The sequence below is a fragment of the Anser cygnoides genome, chromosome 5 (assembly GCF_040182565.1).
Source record: "Anser cygnoides isolate HZ-2024a breed goose chromosome 5, Taihu_goose_T2T_genome, whole genome shotgun sequence".
Classification (NCBI taxonomy): Eukaryota; Metazoa; Chordata; class Aves; order Anseriformes; family Anatidae; genus Anser; species Anser cygnoides.
In genome coordinates, this window is record NC_089877.1 from 2,594,344 (window position 1) to 2,610,394 (window position 16,051).

Sequence of the window (16,051 nt, forward strand, 5' to 3'; positions counted from 1 at the left end):
GCTTTTAAAAGAATGCAGCTCCCTTGAGTATGTCGTAGGAAATGAAACAAGTTCCTATGATTCCCCTAACCTGTCTCCTAATTAAATCCCAGTGCATATCAGATGCAGCTAAGAATATAACTCTAATAAGTGTGGGGTTTTTTGTAATGTTGTGCAGGCTTTAACTTTTTTAAACCAGATACTGATGGCAGTGTGAAACATGAGTTCAGTTTCCATAGGAGATCTTTTGACATGTATTTATACACACGCAATTTCAATTTGAAGTGATTTTTTTTTTACCCAAAATATATACAGCTGTTCATACTGCGGTTTATTATGACTTATCTACATGAAAGCACGCAAATGCAGTTGAGCTATCTTTTAAGCGAATTAACTAAACTCAATTAAGCCTGCACATGGATGCTTTTATTCATAATCCAAGCGAGCTTAATTTGATTGACTGTTTCAGTCCTTTAAAGCAATCTATATACAGTTAAACCCCTTTGATTCTGAAAAGGTAAATAGAGGAGTTTAGCATAATCCCTTTAACACACTTGCATTCAGGTTAATGTTCCTGAGTGTTACCATGTAGAAAAAAAATAGTATTCTGAAAATAACATAATTCAATTGAATAGTATTCCCACACAACTTCATGCATATCATCTACACCTCACACACACAAAAAAAGCAAAACTGTTGGAACTCCTGCTGAAAATAATGTCATGTCTTTAATCCTTCCCACACTTACCTTTCTCACATTATAGAAGTCTCGATGGGGATTGCTCTTTAGTTCTTTAAATTCAGACATTTCATTTAACATCTCATGTAAGCTAAATTTGGATTCTAAAAAGTTAAGCCGACGATGACAGTATGTCTTTCTGTAAAAGAAAACACACACAAAAAATTACCTGTAACTTAGAACTGTTTGTATTTCAAGTTCAGAAAGACCTTCAAAGGTTTCACAGTAAAAACAGATATTTTTAGAAATGAAATAAAGGGCAAATCCATACTTTGTTTCCTAGAGGTTAACACATACATTAGTCAATATCCAGTATTATATTAGACCAAAGTTACTTGTGAAACCACTAATGAAACAGAACTATACATAACCACGCTGTTAGGTGCTTCACATTGTCCAAATATTTTATCGCTCTATCTGTGCCTAAACCAAGTTCTTTTAGTAACGATATGACCAGAGAAAACAAAAAACTTAAAATGAAATGTGATATCAATTGCTACTGTTCTGGAATTGAAAAATCCAATAGAGCAGATCACCTTATATATAACAGAAACAACCTATAATCAAGACTTACTTTACTATGAAAATAAAGACTTTTTCCCCCAATGCTTACTTGCTTTTCAATGTGAGCCAAGATAAGGTCCAATATAAATTCATTTTTATGCCTTAGAAAGGCATCTATTGTGTAGATAGATCAGTTTGTTTTTTTTTCCAAAATAGTTTTGTGCGCTCTTCTTAGAAAAGTCATGCTTTTTTGTTCCTGCTTGCCTACTCCTCCAGCTTCGCTTTCATCTTCTGTTATGGTTTTCATTCTCTTTTTAACAAATGATATGTTTGTTCTCTTCACCATCTGTCAATTCTTATCAAATCTACAATATTTTTATGGCACTATTAATGCAATACTCAGCCTTCTTTTTTTTTCTGCTTCTTTATTGACAATCTCTCCAAGGAACACAAATCCCGTAACAAATTTAAAGTCTGATTCAAACACAGTCTCGCTGTATCAGATACTGATCAAGACCAGTTTGCCTGCTGCAGGCTATCTTTGTTGGGTTATGCTGTAATTCTAAAGAATGGAAGTCTGAAGAGTAGGGGTAAGATTTCACCAGTTTAAGAAGAGCAAAGGTTAAAGAACAATGGGTTCTTGATGTCCAAGAAGGCCCATGTGTGACAGACATAAATAACAGACAGGAAAGCACTTGTTGCAAACAAGGAGACAACACAGTATGAAAATCTTATGCAACAGGATTACTGAAAAGACTTTTTTCCTCTTGGTTTGTGTATAGTTAACAGGAAGAGTGAATCAGCCTGCAAATGCTTAATCTGAAGAAGCAAAAGGAGCAAAGGATTGCTGCTGCATTCACAAAGCTGCTGAGTTTTCTAACATGTCCTACCAAGGCCCCTCCTTCTTCTGGCTTCCTTTACGTAGACTGTTAACAAATGCTGTAAAAAGAAGGGTCTTCAGTTTGTCAGTTTGGTTTCAAGTTTGTACTCATTGTCCTTTAATCTTCCCAATATCTGGCTCTCTTGGAATATAACACACTGAATGAAACGGGAAATGCATTTACCTAGAGCATACTGTAAAGCAGCATACTCAAGCTAACTTTGATCTGGAGCAGGAACACTGACAATAACGGCAGGAGCACAGGCTTTTGCTCTTGAATAAGTGGTTAGGGAATGGGACAGCTCTGTTCAGGCCAGCTGCTTTGCCGGCATAAGGCAGGCAGATTATGCTGCAGGTGCCATACACAAACTCCAGTAGGAAAAAATGCACCAGATGTGACTAACTTGTCACATTGTCACCACGACTTGATCTCAAAGTCAGGAGGACTAGGAGTGCAGTGCTGGCAGGCAGGGCATATAGTTTGGAAGAACAGTCCAGGTTCCTGCTTTGTTCCATCCTGGGATGGATTCTTTTCCTTTCCTGGTGTTGAGGCTATAGGACACTGATGTTTCCAATACTCGGCTGGGAAGTAAACTTTAAAAACTAGATACACACATTTTCCCTATTCACTGGGCAAGGACTTTGCAGCGTACCAGTGACAATGCTAGAGTTGTTATATTTCTGGTTTTTGGAGATTTCCTGGGAGCTTGATGGTTCTGGGAAGTGAGACCTATTTTGATTATGCACGTGCAGATCAGTTTTGCAACACATGAGCAGTTAATTCACATCTGGAACAAACTGGACTGAGTATATTGCTGAGCTGTTATGTATATTGTACATACACAGTTTCTTTTCATGCAGCAAGAGCAGAGCAGACATTAAGGAATTCCAGACAACTGTTCAAAACCTCAAATTCAGCACAGGCCAAAATAAAAAAGGTGAGGTTCAAGTTTCAAGTTTCAGTTCCCATGCCTCAAGAAGTTTAGGTCAGATTTGACTTGAATGGGAACGTTTGACTGATGTCTTGCTTTTCTGTTAACTGCTGCTCATTCTGCCATGGCTGATGCAAAGAAACTAAAAAGAAAAGAACATACAGCTAGATTTCATTTAAGTCTTTTTGTGATGTGTTAATGCTAGAGAAAGGCAAAACAAGCATGGCTGTAGAATGAATATTTTGAGGAATTAAATATCATAGAAGTGAGAAATATTAAGGTAACTAGCAGCCTGAAGGGGCAGGGAAGAAAGAAAAAGAAAAACATACGTTGGACCATCTGCAATTAGAGCAAGAACATGGCTCAAGTCAAGAGTGTAGGTCTCCAGGTCAGGATATGGCAAACTCCGAGGCTCATTGAGTTCCATCATTTCTTTGTTATCATAAACAAAGGGAATGCCACCTTTTATCTTGATAACATAATCCAAATTGTCTGGAGCATCATCAAGATTGTAAGGATCTTCATTTTCATCTGGGGGTGAATGGAAGTCTGGAAATAAATTTACATTGTATTTAGAAGTAGTTTATACGAAAGGCCAAACAAGTAGAAAGAGAACTTTCTACTTCTATATTTCACTTTTAGCAGATCTCAATACTTGCATTAAAATTATATTTTTGGTTACTAGAGAAGATCTGTTGTTACAACATAGCTCTATTCTGACAGACTCATATTTAATTGCAGTCACTCAAGTTATTTAAGTGCCTACCTTTGTTCAAATATTTTAGTCTAATTATTAGAGTTCTATGAACCAATGTATAAATAGATTTAATACTATTCTTTATTAATGTATGATGACAAGTTTCAAATTAAGTTTTGAGAAGTATTTAAATTGGGATGGTTGAAAGTACAGTTTATATTTTAGAACAATCTAACAGTTGTAGACTTCATACCCACCTTCACTGCTTTCACCTTCTGACTCACTGTAATAATTTTGGAAGTTTATATTTAAGTATACAGTATGCGGCTGTTCTCATATTGAAACATTAACCAGAAAAGAACAGACTGCCTTACTTCTCCACCTCTGCCCCTCCCATAGTCTAGTGAGGTAAGACTAGTGCACACACAATACAATTGTCTTCTCTTTCTCTCAACAATCACTGAATACGCTTCACTCATGGTAGAGCAGGAAATAATTTAAGACCCTAAGACCCAGTGCTTCTCACTGTGACCAAGGCAGTGGTGGTGGTGTATTTTGTGTGTGTGTGTGTGTGTGTGTTAATAAAACTCCTTTTTTTTTTTTTGTTTAATTGGTTTTGCATAGAACCAAGAAATGTGGAACCCAGAGGTATTACAACACAACTGTAGTTTTCTCCTTGGCCTTCTGATCATGACTGAAGTACCAGAAGCACAGTTAGGATTTGCTCAGTAGAGTTTTGTCATCCCTTACGAAATTAATTAAATCACAACTATATATTTATGTCAACTGAACTGCATCCTTGCACTCACTCTTATCATTCAGAATCCTTTTACCTCTTCAGTTAAACCAAGACTAAAAAGTAACTATCCACTTTTATCCGCCTAAAGCATCTGAACTTATGCTATAAACTGATATCATATTATAATATTCATAACTATCCATCTCTAACTTGTGCATATTAAGGCAGTGTGATATTTTATTATTAATAAAACATCAGCTTAAAACCGTAACTGTAAAAAAATCATTAACCTAACAATAGCTTGGAAATATCTTCTCAGCAGCTGTTCTAAAGTATCTATCCTGCTGTGAATATCCAGTGTACTGTTCTCTTTGCAGTCTTTCGGTATAACAAATGCTTGAAAATACTTCTCTTCATTGTCTTCCCACTAGTGACCTAGATGCTAATTGATTTAAAATAATATAAAATGTCACTTTACGGCTGAGAATACATTGCCGACAATATGGATTTGTCTACATTGGCAAATCTGAACAGACCAAAGGTTGCTCCACACAGGCTAATCCAACAACTAGCAGTGCAAACAGTTTCATGTATAAGCAAAGCTTTCAAGACACAACCCACTTAGGTGACAAATACGATTTGTGACATATATAGTTGGGAATATGTCCAACCTAATAAGCCTTGTTGAGAGATTGGAGTTTATTTACCCAGGCAGACTGCCCAACAAATGTGACTATCCAGCTTCCAGACCTGACATGGCAAGCGTGCCATGCCTGTGAAATTACTGACTCAGGGCTTGCTAACTGGTATGTCTGTATCATGCTTCAATTTATAACACAGATGAGCTCATAATCCATTTTATTTTAGTATGCCAAGATCAGGAGGAATGACTTTCACTTGAAGCCATATCCATGTATGTTTTTCCAGGAGGAACACAAGTGTACTATGTACCATCCCATTTGCTGGAAAGAAATCAATGACTGTCCAGTACGGTTTTAGCTTTTAACAGTTTCAAACTTTCTGATCAGATACAGGCTTTATAATTTATATCCATCAGTGATTCTCCACCAATTACTAATAGAATAAGTTACAGAGACAAAGACACTCCGAAGAGATTATAACAAAAACCCAACTCACCTTTAGTAGAGTAGTATATGGTTTTAATTCTATATTTTAAAAAGAATAAGGTTATTCACCTGGATGCACTTCATCTTCAACCTTCCATTTTTCATGTTGCATGCTACACAAATACTGGGATGTTGTTCTTGGGAAGCGATGGTAGGCAAGACGTGAATACTTTTCTCGAATGAGAAGAGCTTTCACCAGGCTCTTGGCAGCTTGTTCATAATCATCAACTGTTACCTGAAAGGAAAGACTGGATAAATACTGACAAAAATAAAATGGCAATTTTAGTCACAAACTGAAACCATGCCAGTAACAAGGAGAGTGGATTTCCAGAAATATAGATCTATGTGACCTGAGCATAAGGATCTTACCTGAGGTCTCAGGAAGCCAGTGACAGAGGCAGAGTCCAAATGCAATGTGCAAAACATAGAAATTCCATGGGTGTGTTTCTCCTACCATATATTACCTGTGTATTCAATGCCTATGGTTTTATCTATTTTATTTACCAATTTATTTTTTATGGGAATAAGTATAAATAAATTGAAATGACATGAATTCAAGTGCTTTACAAATCAGTCTGCTCATAGAACCTTTTACAGTTTGTTGCAGAGAGCCATGATGCAGTATCATTTCACACTTGAAATATATTAGCTGCTTGTAAATGCATTGGCTGCCTGTGGTTTGGAATTTTTTCCTGTAGATACAGGAAGGGAGAAAAATAATTTCTTACCCCTGCACAGTAGTCCCCACTAATTGAAACTCTCTGAAACTCTGGTACGTCGTATGGCACCTGGACTGGCAGAAAACCACTTTGAAGAACTGGTGTTGTAGGAGACAGAACAGGATTGGCAGATGGTGCTTTCCATTCCTGAGATGGAATTTGTAATGATAAAGACTGAGATCGAATCATCTTGAAACTTTTCTTCCTAGGAATTCATGGTATAAAGCATTAAATGAGCCTCAATATAGAACATGAAGTACACTGGAAACAGATTACAGCAAAGAAATCACCCCCTAAAAAATTTCACAAGATGAAATATACCATGAGCAAAATGTTGGTCACAAAATATTTGTGCTTTTAGCTTTTATTCCAATGATATTTCACATGGTATATGCTACATACAATTGCACTTACCCTCCACACAAATACAATATGCAATGATTTATTTACAATCACTCTTAGATACCATTAAAATTATTTTGTATCACTTCTTACAAATTCAGTATCAGTGGATCTCTGGGTAGAAAGAAAACATGATCACTGGGCTTACTTTAGGAGGATTTGATTCTTAAAGACAGTAAGATTAGAATTCAAAGTATCAGAGGAAAGTAAGTGAATGTCACATAAGGTAAGTTGATGTAAGTTATTGTGCTATTATACAAACTTTTCATTCTTCCCAAAACATGCAGGCTTTAAAAACTCATCTAGTTGTCCAACAACACTATGCACCAAAATTTCATATATAGTTATTCATTTAAACTTGTAAGAAGAAGGATGAGCAAATATAGTTATTCCTTAGGTGCTGTTTGATGAGACTTGAGCAAAAGGCTAACATTGGTTATCTGAGTAATAATATCGTATGGCTGTGATATGCAAATTTATTTCTCCCCTCTGGGCAGTAAATGGCTATCCCCCATGGACTTAAAAACTTGGACCCTTTCTCAGCAAAACTGTGATGGATGTGTACCTTAGAAAAAAAACAGCTGAAAAAGCATGCTGTAATTTTCAGTGAAGTAATCATAATATCTTGAGTGAAGTTTTGTAATATCTCTAAAGATTTCATTACTTTTCTCACTCAGTTTAAATGTCTTTTGAATATTCATCTAATAAGGAACCTGTGACGTCACTTTGTTATGTGCTGTGGAAATATTCTCTTCGTTTATTTTATAAACTAGATGCCAACACCTTAGTATGTTAGTAAGAACCACTAACAAAGGAAAAGGAATACTGAAATTCTCTCTGGAAGTTGCGTATTACCTCTGTGGCATTCAGCACGCAGTGGTGGTGTGGATAATATGAATAATACCCTATGACCAAATTTCATCCTCACAACTAATTGGAGCCACCTTTGAAATCAGTATGAAATTCTTGAAAGGCAATGTTGGATCAACTGCAACTGAAAGCAACTTTTACTCATATAACTGTTCTCTAAGTACATTTCAATCCTTTCGGATAAGGGCAAATACTTGTTCTGTTCCCACATGTAAGCAACATATATGTAATATCCCACTTCCCACTGTTAAACTTGTACAAAACTTTAGGCACACAAACACACAGTTTGATAGAACATTTTTATGAGGCAGTTTCTCACCTCAGAAGTGAAACTTACTGTTTCAGAAGGAAAGATACCAAATAGTTACATGGATAACATCTAGTTTTCCCTTCTGCACTTATGTTTAAAAACATGCCAACTGGAAAACCCACTTGCGCAAAGCAAAAACAAGAGTCTAAGCCTGCATCATCAGTGTGTCATACCTTAATTTAATTAAACCAACTCTTCTACCTTAAGTTCCAGAAACATGATGCCATGTGCTGCCCAACTGATGGTCTGGAGCTAACAGGGTACATGTGTTTACCTATCAGTTTCAAAGGCTTTCTTGTTTGCCTGTTTTACCATGAGTCTGTACACATCCAAGACTTTGGCATTAGACTGCTGCTGAGCTCATGTGACTCTAGCAAATAGTCCAGCCAGTCCACTAAGGTTAAGATATTGTGACAGCCTGACATCAGGGTAAGGCTATCTCCCTCACGCAAGAAAACTGTAAACCAAATCGAGTTTGGCTTGATTAGATTCATGGGTAAACTGAAGGTGGACTGACTGTACATTGACCTAGGAAAATAAAATTCAAAATGTGCACTTTTATAGCTGACAGCAGTTCAATTTTATCTCCATGAGTTAAGGAAACCTACAAATAACCTCATTATGCCCATCCCACTCTCTGTTTCTCCCTTGATGTTAAATGTCAAGACTTTGCTTTCATCTATTTTTACAGAGACTAAAAGAAATATCTTACCACTAGTCGTTTTCTGAAAGTTAAAATTTTCCATTTCTCTGAATGAAACTATTCTATTCAAGGAAAAAAAAATTGTCCTCTTTTTTTCCCTGATTCTTTCTTACATTAAAGAATGAGTGAGGTTTTTTCACTTCTACCCAGCAATGCTGTTTGTTAAAGTTGCATAAGCAATATCTATGCTATTGCTGGAAGCACAGCTGAGGAGACGACCTCACCCATCCCCACACCATCTGCATAGCACGGAAGGACATCACACAGGTGCCCTTGGTACCTGCTGTTCACCTTTCTCCTGAAGTAATAACAGGCAGAATGTTATTTGCCAAACATTTCAGTATTATCTCAAACAGATTTAAAAACAATTTTCCACTAAGAAAGCAACTAGCAAACAAACCTTTTAGCTGTCTCCACAGACTGTTGTTCTGCCAGTTCCTTTTGAAGTTCCCTTTCCTTGGCCTCTTTCTGCCCAATAGGGCAATCTTCAGGCACGGTGAATAGTGACAAGGCATCTTTGCTGTCTTCTTCTCGGAGGACCTTAGCAAATACTTTCTCTGCTAGGAGCCGCACGTGTTCATCCACCTCTGAGATGTTCAGCTTTGGAAACTGTCTGGGCATCTCAGCTAATAAGGAAGACAGTTAAAAGTTATAAATACAAGTAGAATTAAGATATGTGAGAGATTAGGGTTTGTTCTTTCTTTTGTGGTATGTCTGTTGAAATTAAGAGTTCTGAACAAAAAGCATAGAATGGTTTGAGTTGATGACCTTAAAGATCATCTAATTCCACCCCCCCTGCCATGGGCATGGACACCTCCCACCAGACCACATTGCCCAAAGTCCCATCCAGCCTGGCCTTGAACACCTCCAGGGATGGGGCATCCACAGCTTCTCTGGGAAACCTGTTCTAGGGTCTCACCACCCTCTGAGCAAAGAATTTCTTCCTTATACATAATCTAAATCTGCCCTCTTTTAGTTTAAACCCATTACCCTTTGTCCTGTCAGTACACTCCCTGACAAAGAGTTCCTTCTCAGCTTTCCTGCAAGCCCCCTTTAAGTACTGGAAAGCTGCTATAAAGTCTCTCCAGAGCCTTCTGTTCAGAAACTGAATTAAGTAGAAGTCTAAACACAGAGTTTAAACCACTATGCAGTATGCAAGAATTGTAAGAATCCATGAGCATCTTTACTTGTTGGAGCCATGCTAATTTGCAAATTCAGAACTTCTTTGTGTACTCATTGAGGTGGTGGGTTGTTTTTTTTTTCCTAATAGGAACACAATTTATAACATGCCAGTTCAGTTTGAAGTATAAAAACTCCTAAAGGAAGGTTAGGAGTATACCTAAAGGTGTACCATACGAGATTTTCACTGCCCCATAGTTCTTGGCTGACTTGGAGATGTACTAAGTGTTAAAACATAAGCAGAAGATGGCCTTCCGGATTGCTTTTGAGACCATAACAAAAGGCAAGGGTATAACGCGTAATGGGAGTGTTCTTTCCTTGTCACATGGTGCTACCTTGCATCATGAAAATTCCTAAGATAGGTACGTGCAGATTTGCCAGAAGATGCAATTTACTGGCATATCTGATAGACCACTGTTTGCAATGTGTGTGTTAAGCTGTATGTATGTACTTGCACTGAACAAGGAAATCACATCCACTCAGTTGCCTGCTTCCTTCTCTGCTGTGACTTGAAAGCAATTTTAGAGCCAAAAGCAAGTTAGAAAAGAACGTTGCACATTTCTACCTATTTCTTTTTTTCCTATTTCTACCCCATTCTTTCCACAAATACGTAGATCATGCAGCTGCTATGAAATAAAATGGCTGTACACCAAAGTAAAAATGTAGTTAGTTAACTCGGTGGATATTTTTTGTAGATCATATCCTGTTTTTGAGTTGCATGTGGGAAGCAGACAGCATAAAGACTTTAATTTCTTCTTGGCATTTAAATATGATTTTTCTAAAGATATGTTTAATATTTTCAATTTCTATTTAAGTAACCTTTCATAACAAAATATTTCCATTTTTTTACAGCAGCACTACTGAAAATACCATCTTTAGCGTTTCTTTTGTAGTTTCATTGTTTTATTTATATTTCATTCTTATGCAACGAGTGGATTTTGACATATCTGGTAGCATTCTGGAGCAGAAAAAAATACAGTTCTTGCAAGCACTGTCCAGCACTATTTATTATGTGCTTAAAGCATTTTTCAATGCATTCACAATTATGGAGTTTACAACAAAGATCTAATTCTTATCACGTAAGTTAAAAATAGCAATGAACATCACAAAAAATGGATCCAAGCACTGCCAATATGTCCAGCTTGTGTCCAAACCAACATTTCAGAATCCTTCTTGGTTACAAAAATACAAATATATTTTATAAGATGGTATTCATTTAAATAATTTGATGTATGCTGAAATCAGCATGGGGCATGGCAGTTTTTAACCACTCAAGGCATAACTTATCAGCACTCCTATTAGAGTATTTCTGAAGGCATGCTTCAAATTTCATATGTTGATATGTGATCCTGTTGTTTTCAGTCTAAAAGATTCTAATTAACATCCACCTATTTTCACAGTTGCTTTGAGAACACTTTTCATTTTATTCTAAAAGCAAATAGAGTATTAAAAGGTGACAAGAGAAACGCTGGACTATAGCATGGCAATTTAGTGATCACCTACATTTTGTTGTGTTCTTATTTTTGTAATGAATTCAGAGGACAGTGGAGAAACTTTACTGATTTTAAAGAACTTTTGATCTGACCCAATGTAGTCTTTCCTCTTGCAGAGTATTTGTTTTGCAATTAGTACTTAGTCTTCATAAAAAAAAAAATATAACTACATAAGAAACAAAAATACATACATGCTTAGCTGAATGATTCAGTGACAATGCACTAGGATGCCTTAGAAGCATCCAAACTTAGATTCAGTTTCTCAATTTCAAACCTCAATGAAGTCATGGGAGTCTTTCCGTTGACCTCAACAAGCACAGTTGTCCACAACAGTAACTGACACACAGCTGCCAGCAACAAGGACCTTTTGGGCCACTACAGCCATGGTAAAAACACCATTTCTAGTTAGTAATTCAACTACAGTAAGAGTGTTAGAGATCTGAGTCAAGTGTGGAATACTTCTTCTGCTGCAGAATCAGCAAATAAGATATCTTCAGTACTGGCTGACTAGAACAGGAAAAATTGCATGCTTGAGTGGTTATCATTGGCTGAGTACTTTCCGAGTATAAATGAACATTTTCTTTAAAAATTGTGATCAGAAACAAAAATGCAGTAGGAAATAAATTACATGAGAAATCATAATTTAAGTTACTAGAGTAACATAGGTTCAAGTCTGAAAGCATAGCTACAAGTACAATCAATCCTCTGTAGAGAGCAGCATTTTTTTGTTTGTTGTTTTTGGTTTTTTTCCTTTCTTTCTTATAAAACCTGATCTCATGTTCTTTGCTCAAGCAAACGAAAGGCTTGCCCACATCACTGCTAGTTTATGTCACTGAAAGGAGTTTAATAAACCTAAAATAGTCGTGAGACACCTCATGTGAACTGTGCCATCCCAAACTGGAACAGGAATGAGGATCTCATATCCCGTATCCTTCTATAGAAGTGCTTGCTGTCCTTTACCCAAGGTGAGTGACTTGGAGAGCAACAGATCAGCATCCTGATGGGGTGGGATGCGATGCGATGGGGATGCAACCACCATCCAGCAACCACTCTCCTTTCCTCAGTCTCCATCGGCACCTTGAGTTGCTGTTGGGTTCAGCACCTTTGTGGAAGAGAAGGGTGCTTCCCTTGAAGCGTGCGGCATAGAACCGATGCAACGACCATTTAAAGAGCAGCTATCGATCAGGACTGCCACAGGCTCCCGTACGTACCGGGCATACGCCATTACAGCCGCTACCAGGGCTGCCAGCCCGCACCGCACCGCGCCGAGCAGGCGGGGCCCAGCCGGGCCCTGCCCGGGGCGCTCCCGCCGCAGCCGCCCCAGGCCCACTCCTGCCGGCGGCCAAGGTCCCCGCCGCCCCCGGCAGCCCGCCGCTGCCCCTCCTCTCCTCCCCCCGGCCGGGACTCACCTATTGCCCCGGGGAGAGCCATGCTGCGCCGGGGCGGCTCCGCCACGAGCCGGCAGCGAGGAGGGGACGGCGAAGGGAGGAGCAGCTCCCACCAGATGCCGCCGCTTCCCTCTGCCGCATTCGCCCGACCGCTACCGCAGCGCCGCCACAGCCCCCCGGGGCGCCTCCCGCCCCCGCCGCCCTGCCCGGCCCCGGCCCCACCCCGGGGGGGGCGGCTGCACGCGGGGCGGCTCCGCAGCACGTGGGCCCCCCCCTCCAGCGCGAGGAGCCCTGGCTGCCGCGCACCCTGGGGAGCCGTTAACGGTCGCCCGGGGCGGGGGTGCGCGCCGCGTTCATACCTCTGTGAGGAGCCGCTCGCCAGGCGGGAAGGCGGCCGCGGCTTCGGACTGCACCTGCGGTCACGGGAGGGGCCAGGGTGGGGCCTGCCCCGGGCCGCCGCCTCAGAGGGAGCCGCTGTCCCGCGTCGCGGCTGGCCGCTTCCCTTCGGAGGCTTCGGGACAGCCGTCGCGTTGTCACATGGCTCCGCGCGGCCGGGGGAGGGAGCTCCCCGGGGCGGGCCGCCTCAGCCCGGCCCGCCTCGCCTCGCCTCCGCCGCGGGCCGGCCGGCGCCGGGCGCCCCGTGAGGGCCGGTTTCCCGAGCACTTCCCTCAAACCACTTCCTTCAAAAGCACTTTCACACACAAAGCTCCGCTTCGGCAGCAGAACGTCGCGAGGCCGGTACAAAGATGCCGCTTGATGAGTTAAGTTTGCTGCCAGTGCATCCCTATCAGGAGTATTTTCAACGATGCTCGTCCCTCTGTAGAGACACGGTTTGGGTGCCAGTATAACATAAAAAGCAACTGGAAAATAAATCTACTTAGTAAAGAGCCCAAGACAAATAACTGAAGGTCCAAACAAGCATGACTCAGCAAGAATGAAGACTGTAGCATGTTAAATAATTTGTCGCCATTGTGAGAGATTCTAGGCCCTGGAGCTGAACAGTTTAGAAATGTTTAAGATGAGTTCAGGTTACAACATATGGAGTCGAATCCTAAGGCATTTAAATACAAAAGTATCTTTCCAGTGGAGGGAAGCACTGGGAATGAAGCAATTGGAGAAAAGGTCCTTAGTGTAAGATGACAAACAGGGTAAAGGTAACTCTCCCAAAGCATGTCAGGCATCAGGTAGTTCTGTGTTCCAACTTGGTCAATGAAGAAATTCTCCATTCATAAACTTCAGGGTCTTCAGAAATTGTTTTGCCTCACACAGCTGGTGTGAAAGAAAGGGAAGTAAAAAGAAATTCGGTGACTCTACAAAATACGAGTTGCAAAGAAGACCAGCTGTTTTGAGTCTTATGCTAGTATCAACCTAGTATCAACACAATCATATTTATCTATTGTGGGACTTGTGCAAAACAAAAGAAAAAAGTTTAAAAAAATAAAAAAGTGAAGAGTTATGTCTACAGGTATTGTGTGAGTCATGGAACTATTGATGCCAGACATTTGAAAACAAGGCAGACATCCAAAATCATAAGATTGGTTTTAAAATAATGATGGTGGAAAAAAATAGACAATTTCTTCTCTTAGCTTGAAAAAAGGCTTATGCTGCATATGAATGTTTCTCCCACAGTAACTTTGAATGTCTTCATGAGCTGCTGCCAGGCTACACCCAGATGAGCCATTTGCTGCCCAGGAAACTACATACTGTAAGTGTCTGTAATTCTGACTCATGGTTGTCCTGCCCACATGATACATGAGTAAAGGACACCTGTTGTTGTTGGCCATTCAGTACACCCGTTGACTGCTGGTGCATTTGTCCGGATTCCTTTCTCCTATTTCCCTAGTCCTTCTCCCAACCACCTGCCTGAACTTGCCCGAACTTAGCTGCTTCCCATCCCAGCGTTTTCCTGGCAGTATGGGCTCCTTACTGAGTCTCTAATCATAATTGTGCCCTCCCTGCCTGCTGGGCTTAGATATCCCATGGCTTCTTGGATTCCTCTTCTCAGCTTGGCAAATGACTTGCCTCCACGCTTGATTTCATCTCTGTTCTAAGCTACGCAAGGCCTTGTGATAGTTCCCTCATGTGCTGTTGCTGGCTTTCTACCAACCACAGTGAAAGAACAGCAGTCTCAAAGATAACTGAGTTTCTACAATTTTTTTTTTCATGGAAACAGACAGCTCTGTACACCCCAAGTTAAGAGAATGTGGTAGCGTGAGTTCACATTTTATGAAGACCAGAGAATTCACATAGAAGGGAAAACTTTAAAATGCCTTAGCAAAGAAAAAGCTTCTGTAAGCATTGAGGTACAAATCCATAAGGACCGAGGACACTTGTTCTAGAAGACCATTGAACTATTTCAATTAGTTTTCTTTTTTTTTTTTTTTAAAGTAGAAGTTAGCATGGGTTGTAAGCATGATAATAAATTGACAAGAAAATGCTTCAGAACCTCTGACTTTTTGCAGAAGCAATTACTATGGCTAGTTATTTTATAAACTGTGTTCAGAACATACATTTGCTAGTGGTTCCAGCTACTTTCATGTCCTGTCTCTGCTCTTATAATGAACAATTCACATGTACCTTTGGAAAACGGAATTTACACTCAGCTGGCAACTATGAAATAGCATATTTTCAAAGGTAGGTGCTGTGTACACTTCCATGAGCACCTGCTATGCATAAAGGCATTATACTTTGTATCTAGACTCAGAACACCCCAGTGATGTCAGTTAACACCTTGTTAAACACGCACCATCTGACCTATAGAGGAGTCTATCTGCCTGTCCAATTTATGCTTGTATTTAGCATATTAAAAGTAGTGCAAGTCTCCAGAGTTATTTTAAATGTTCTAATTCCTAATATAAAATGTCAATACTTTTCTGAAACCGCCAGGGTTTTGGTTCACTTCTTTCAGGTAGCTGCAGTTCTTCCAGGTAAGTTTTGCACTGTGTAAAAATAAATTTCTTTTTATGTTTTTAATCTTACTACAGAAGATGAAGTTACCTCCTGCCTTTTACCACAGAACTACAATTGATTATGTTTCTTTATATTATTCTTTAAATTTTGCGTTTCTACTATGCCATCATTCTGCTTTAAGAGACAATTCTTTTGGTAACAGTAGTAAAGTCATGGTTGTTCCAATGTAGGTGCTATTTGGACTGCTCTTTCACAGTCAGTCTGACATTGTAACAAAAAGAAGTTCAGCAGAAGTTTCAAAGATTTGCTTGCATGTCAACATCTACTGAGGAATGAACGAAAAGAAAGCGCTGATTAATTTTTAGAGTTAGGCAAATGTCTGTGAGATGATTGAAGCTGGCATTCATATTCATCTAAATTAGGAAATGGTCTCTCATTCTCACTTGAAATTGTTTCAGTTGTAAACATAGTGCTTTCATG

The 16,051-nt window shown here is 39.6% G+C and overlaps 2 protein-coding genes across 10 annotated transcripts in view; one reads left to right on the top strand and one right to left on the bottom strand.

Moving 5' to 3' along the window:
- The window catches only part of AMPD3 (adenosine monophosphate deaminase 3), a 38,880-nt gene extending 24,511 nt beyond the window's left edge, over window positions 1–14,369 (bottom strand). The window contains exons 1-7 of one of the 4 annotated variants that reach the window (XM_048070162.2): window positions 14,289–14,369; window positions 13,021–13,420; window positions 9,002–9,227; window positions 6,326–6,521; window positions 5,667–5,832; window positions 3,364–3,583; window positions 728–857 (exon numbers count right to left, since the gene is read on the bottom strand). In XM_048070162.2, coding sequence (XP_047926119.2) covers window positions 728–857; window positions 3,364–3,583; window positions 5,667–5,832; window positions 6,326–6,521; window positions 9,002–9,227; window positions 13,021–13,420; window positions 14,289–14,342 — 1,392 coding nt within the window. In that variant the 5' untranslated portion in view covers window positions 14,343–14,369. Of the gene's footprint in view, window positions 1–727; window positions 858–3,363; window positions 3,584–5,666; window positions 5,833–6,325; window positions 6,522–9,001; window positions 9,228–12,233; window positions 12,376–12,682; window positions 12,861–13,020; window positions 13,421–14,288 lie in introns of those variants that run through there. The other 3 variants (XM_048070160.2, XM_048070159.2, XM_048070161.2) reach the window with 3 other exon arrangements.
- The window catches only part of SBF2 (SET binding factor 2), a 300,617-nt gene continuing 298,854 nt past the window's right edge, over window positions 14,289–16,051 (top strand). For all 6 annotated transcript variants that reach the window (XM_048070135.2, XM_048070140.2, XM_048070143.2 and 3 more), the window contains exon 1: window positions 14,289–14,366. The gene's annotated coding sequence lies outside the window, so the exon portion shown is untranslated. The remainder of the gene's footprint in view (window positions 14,367–16,051) is intronic.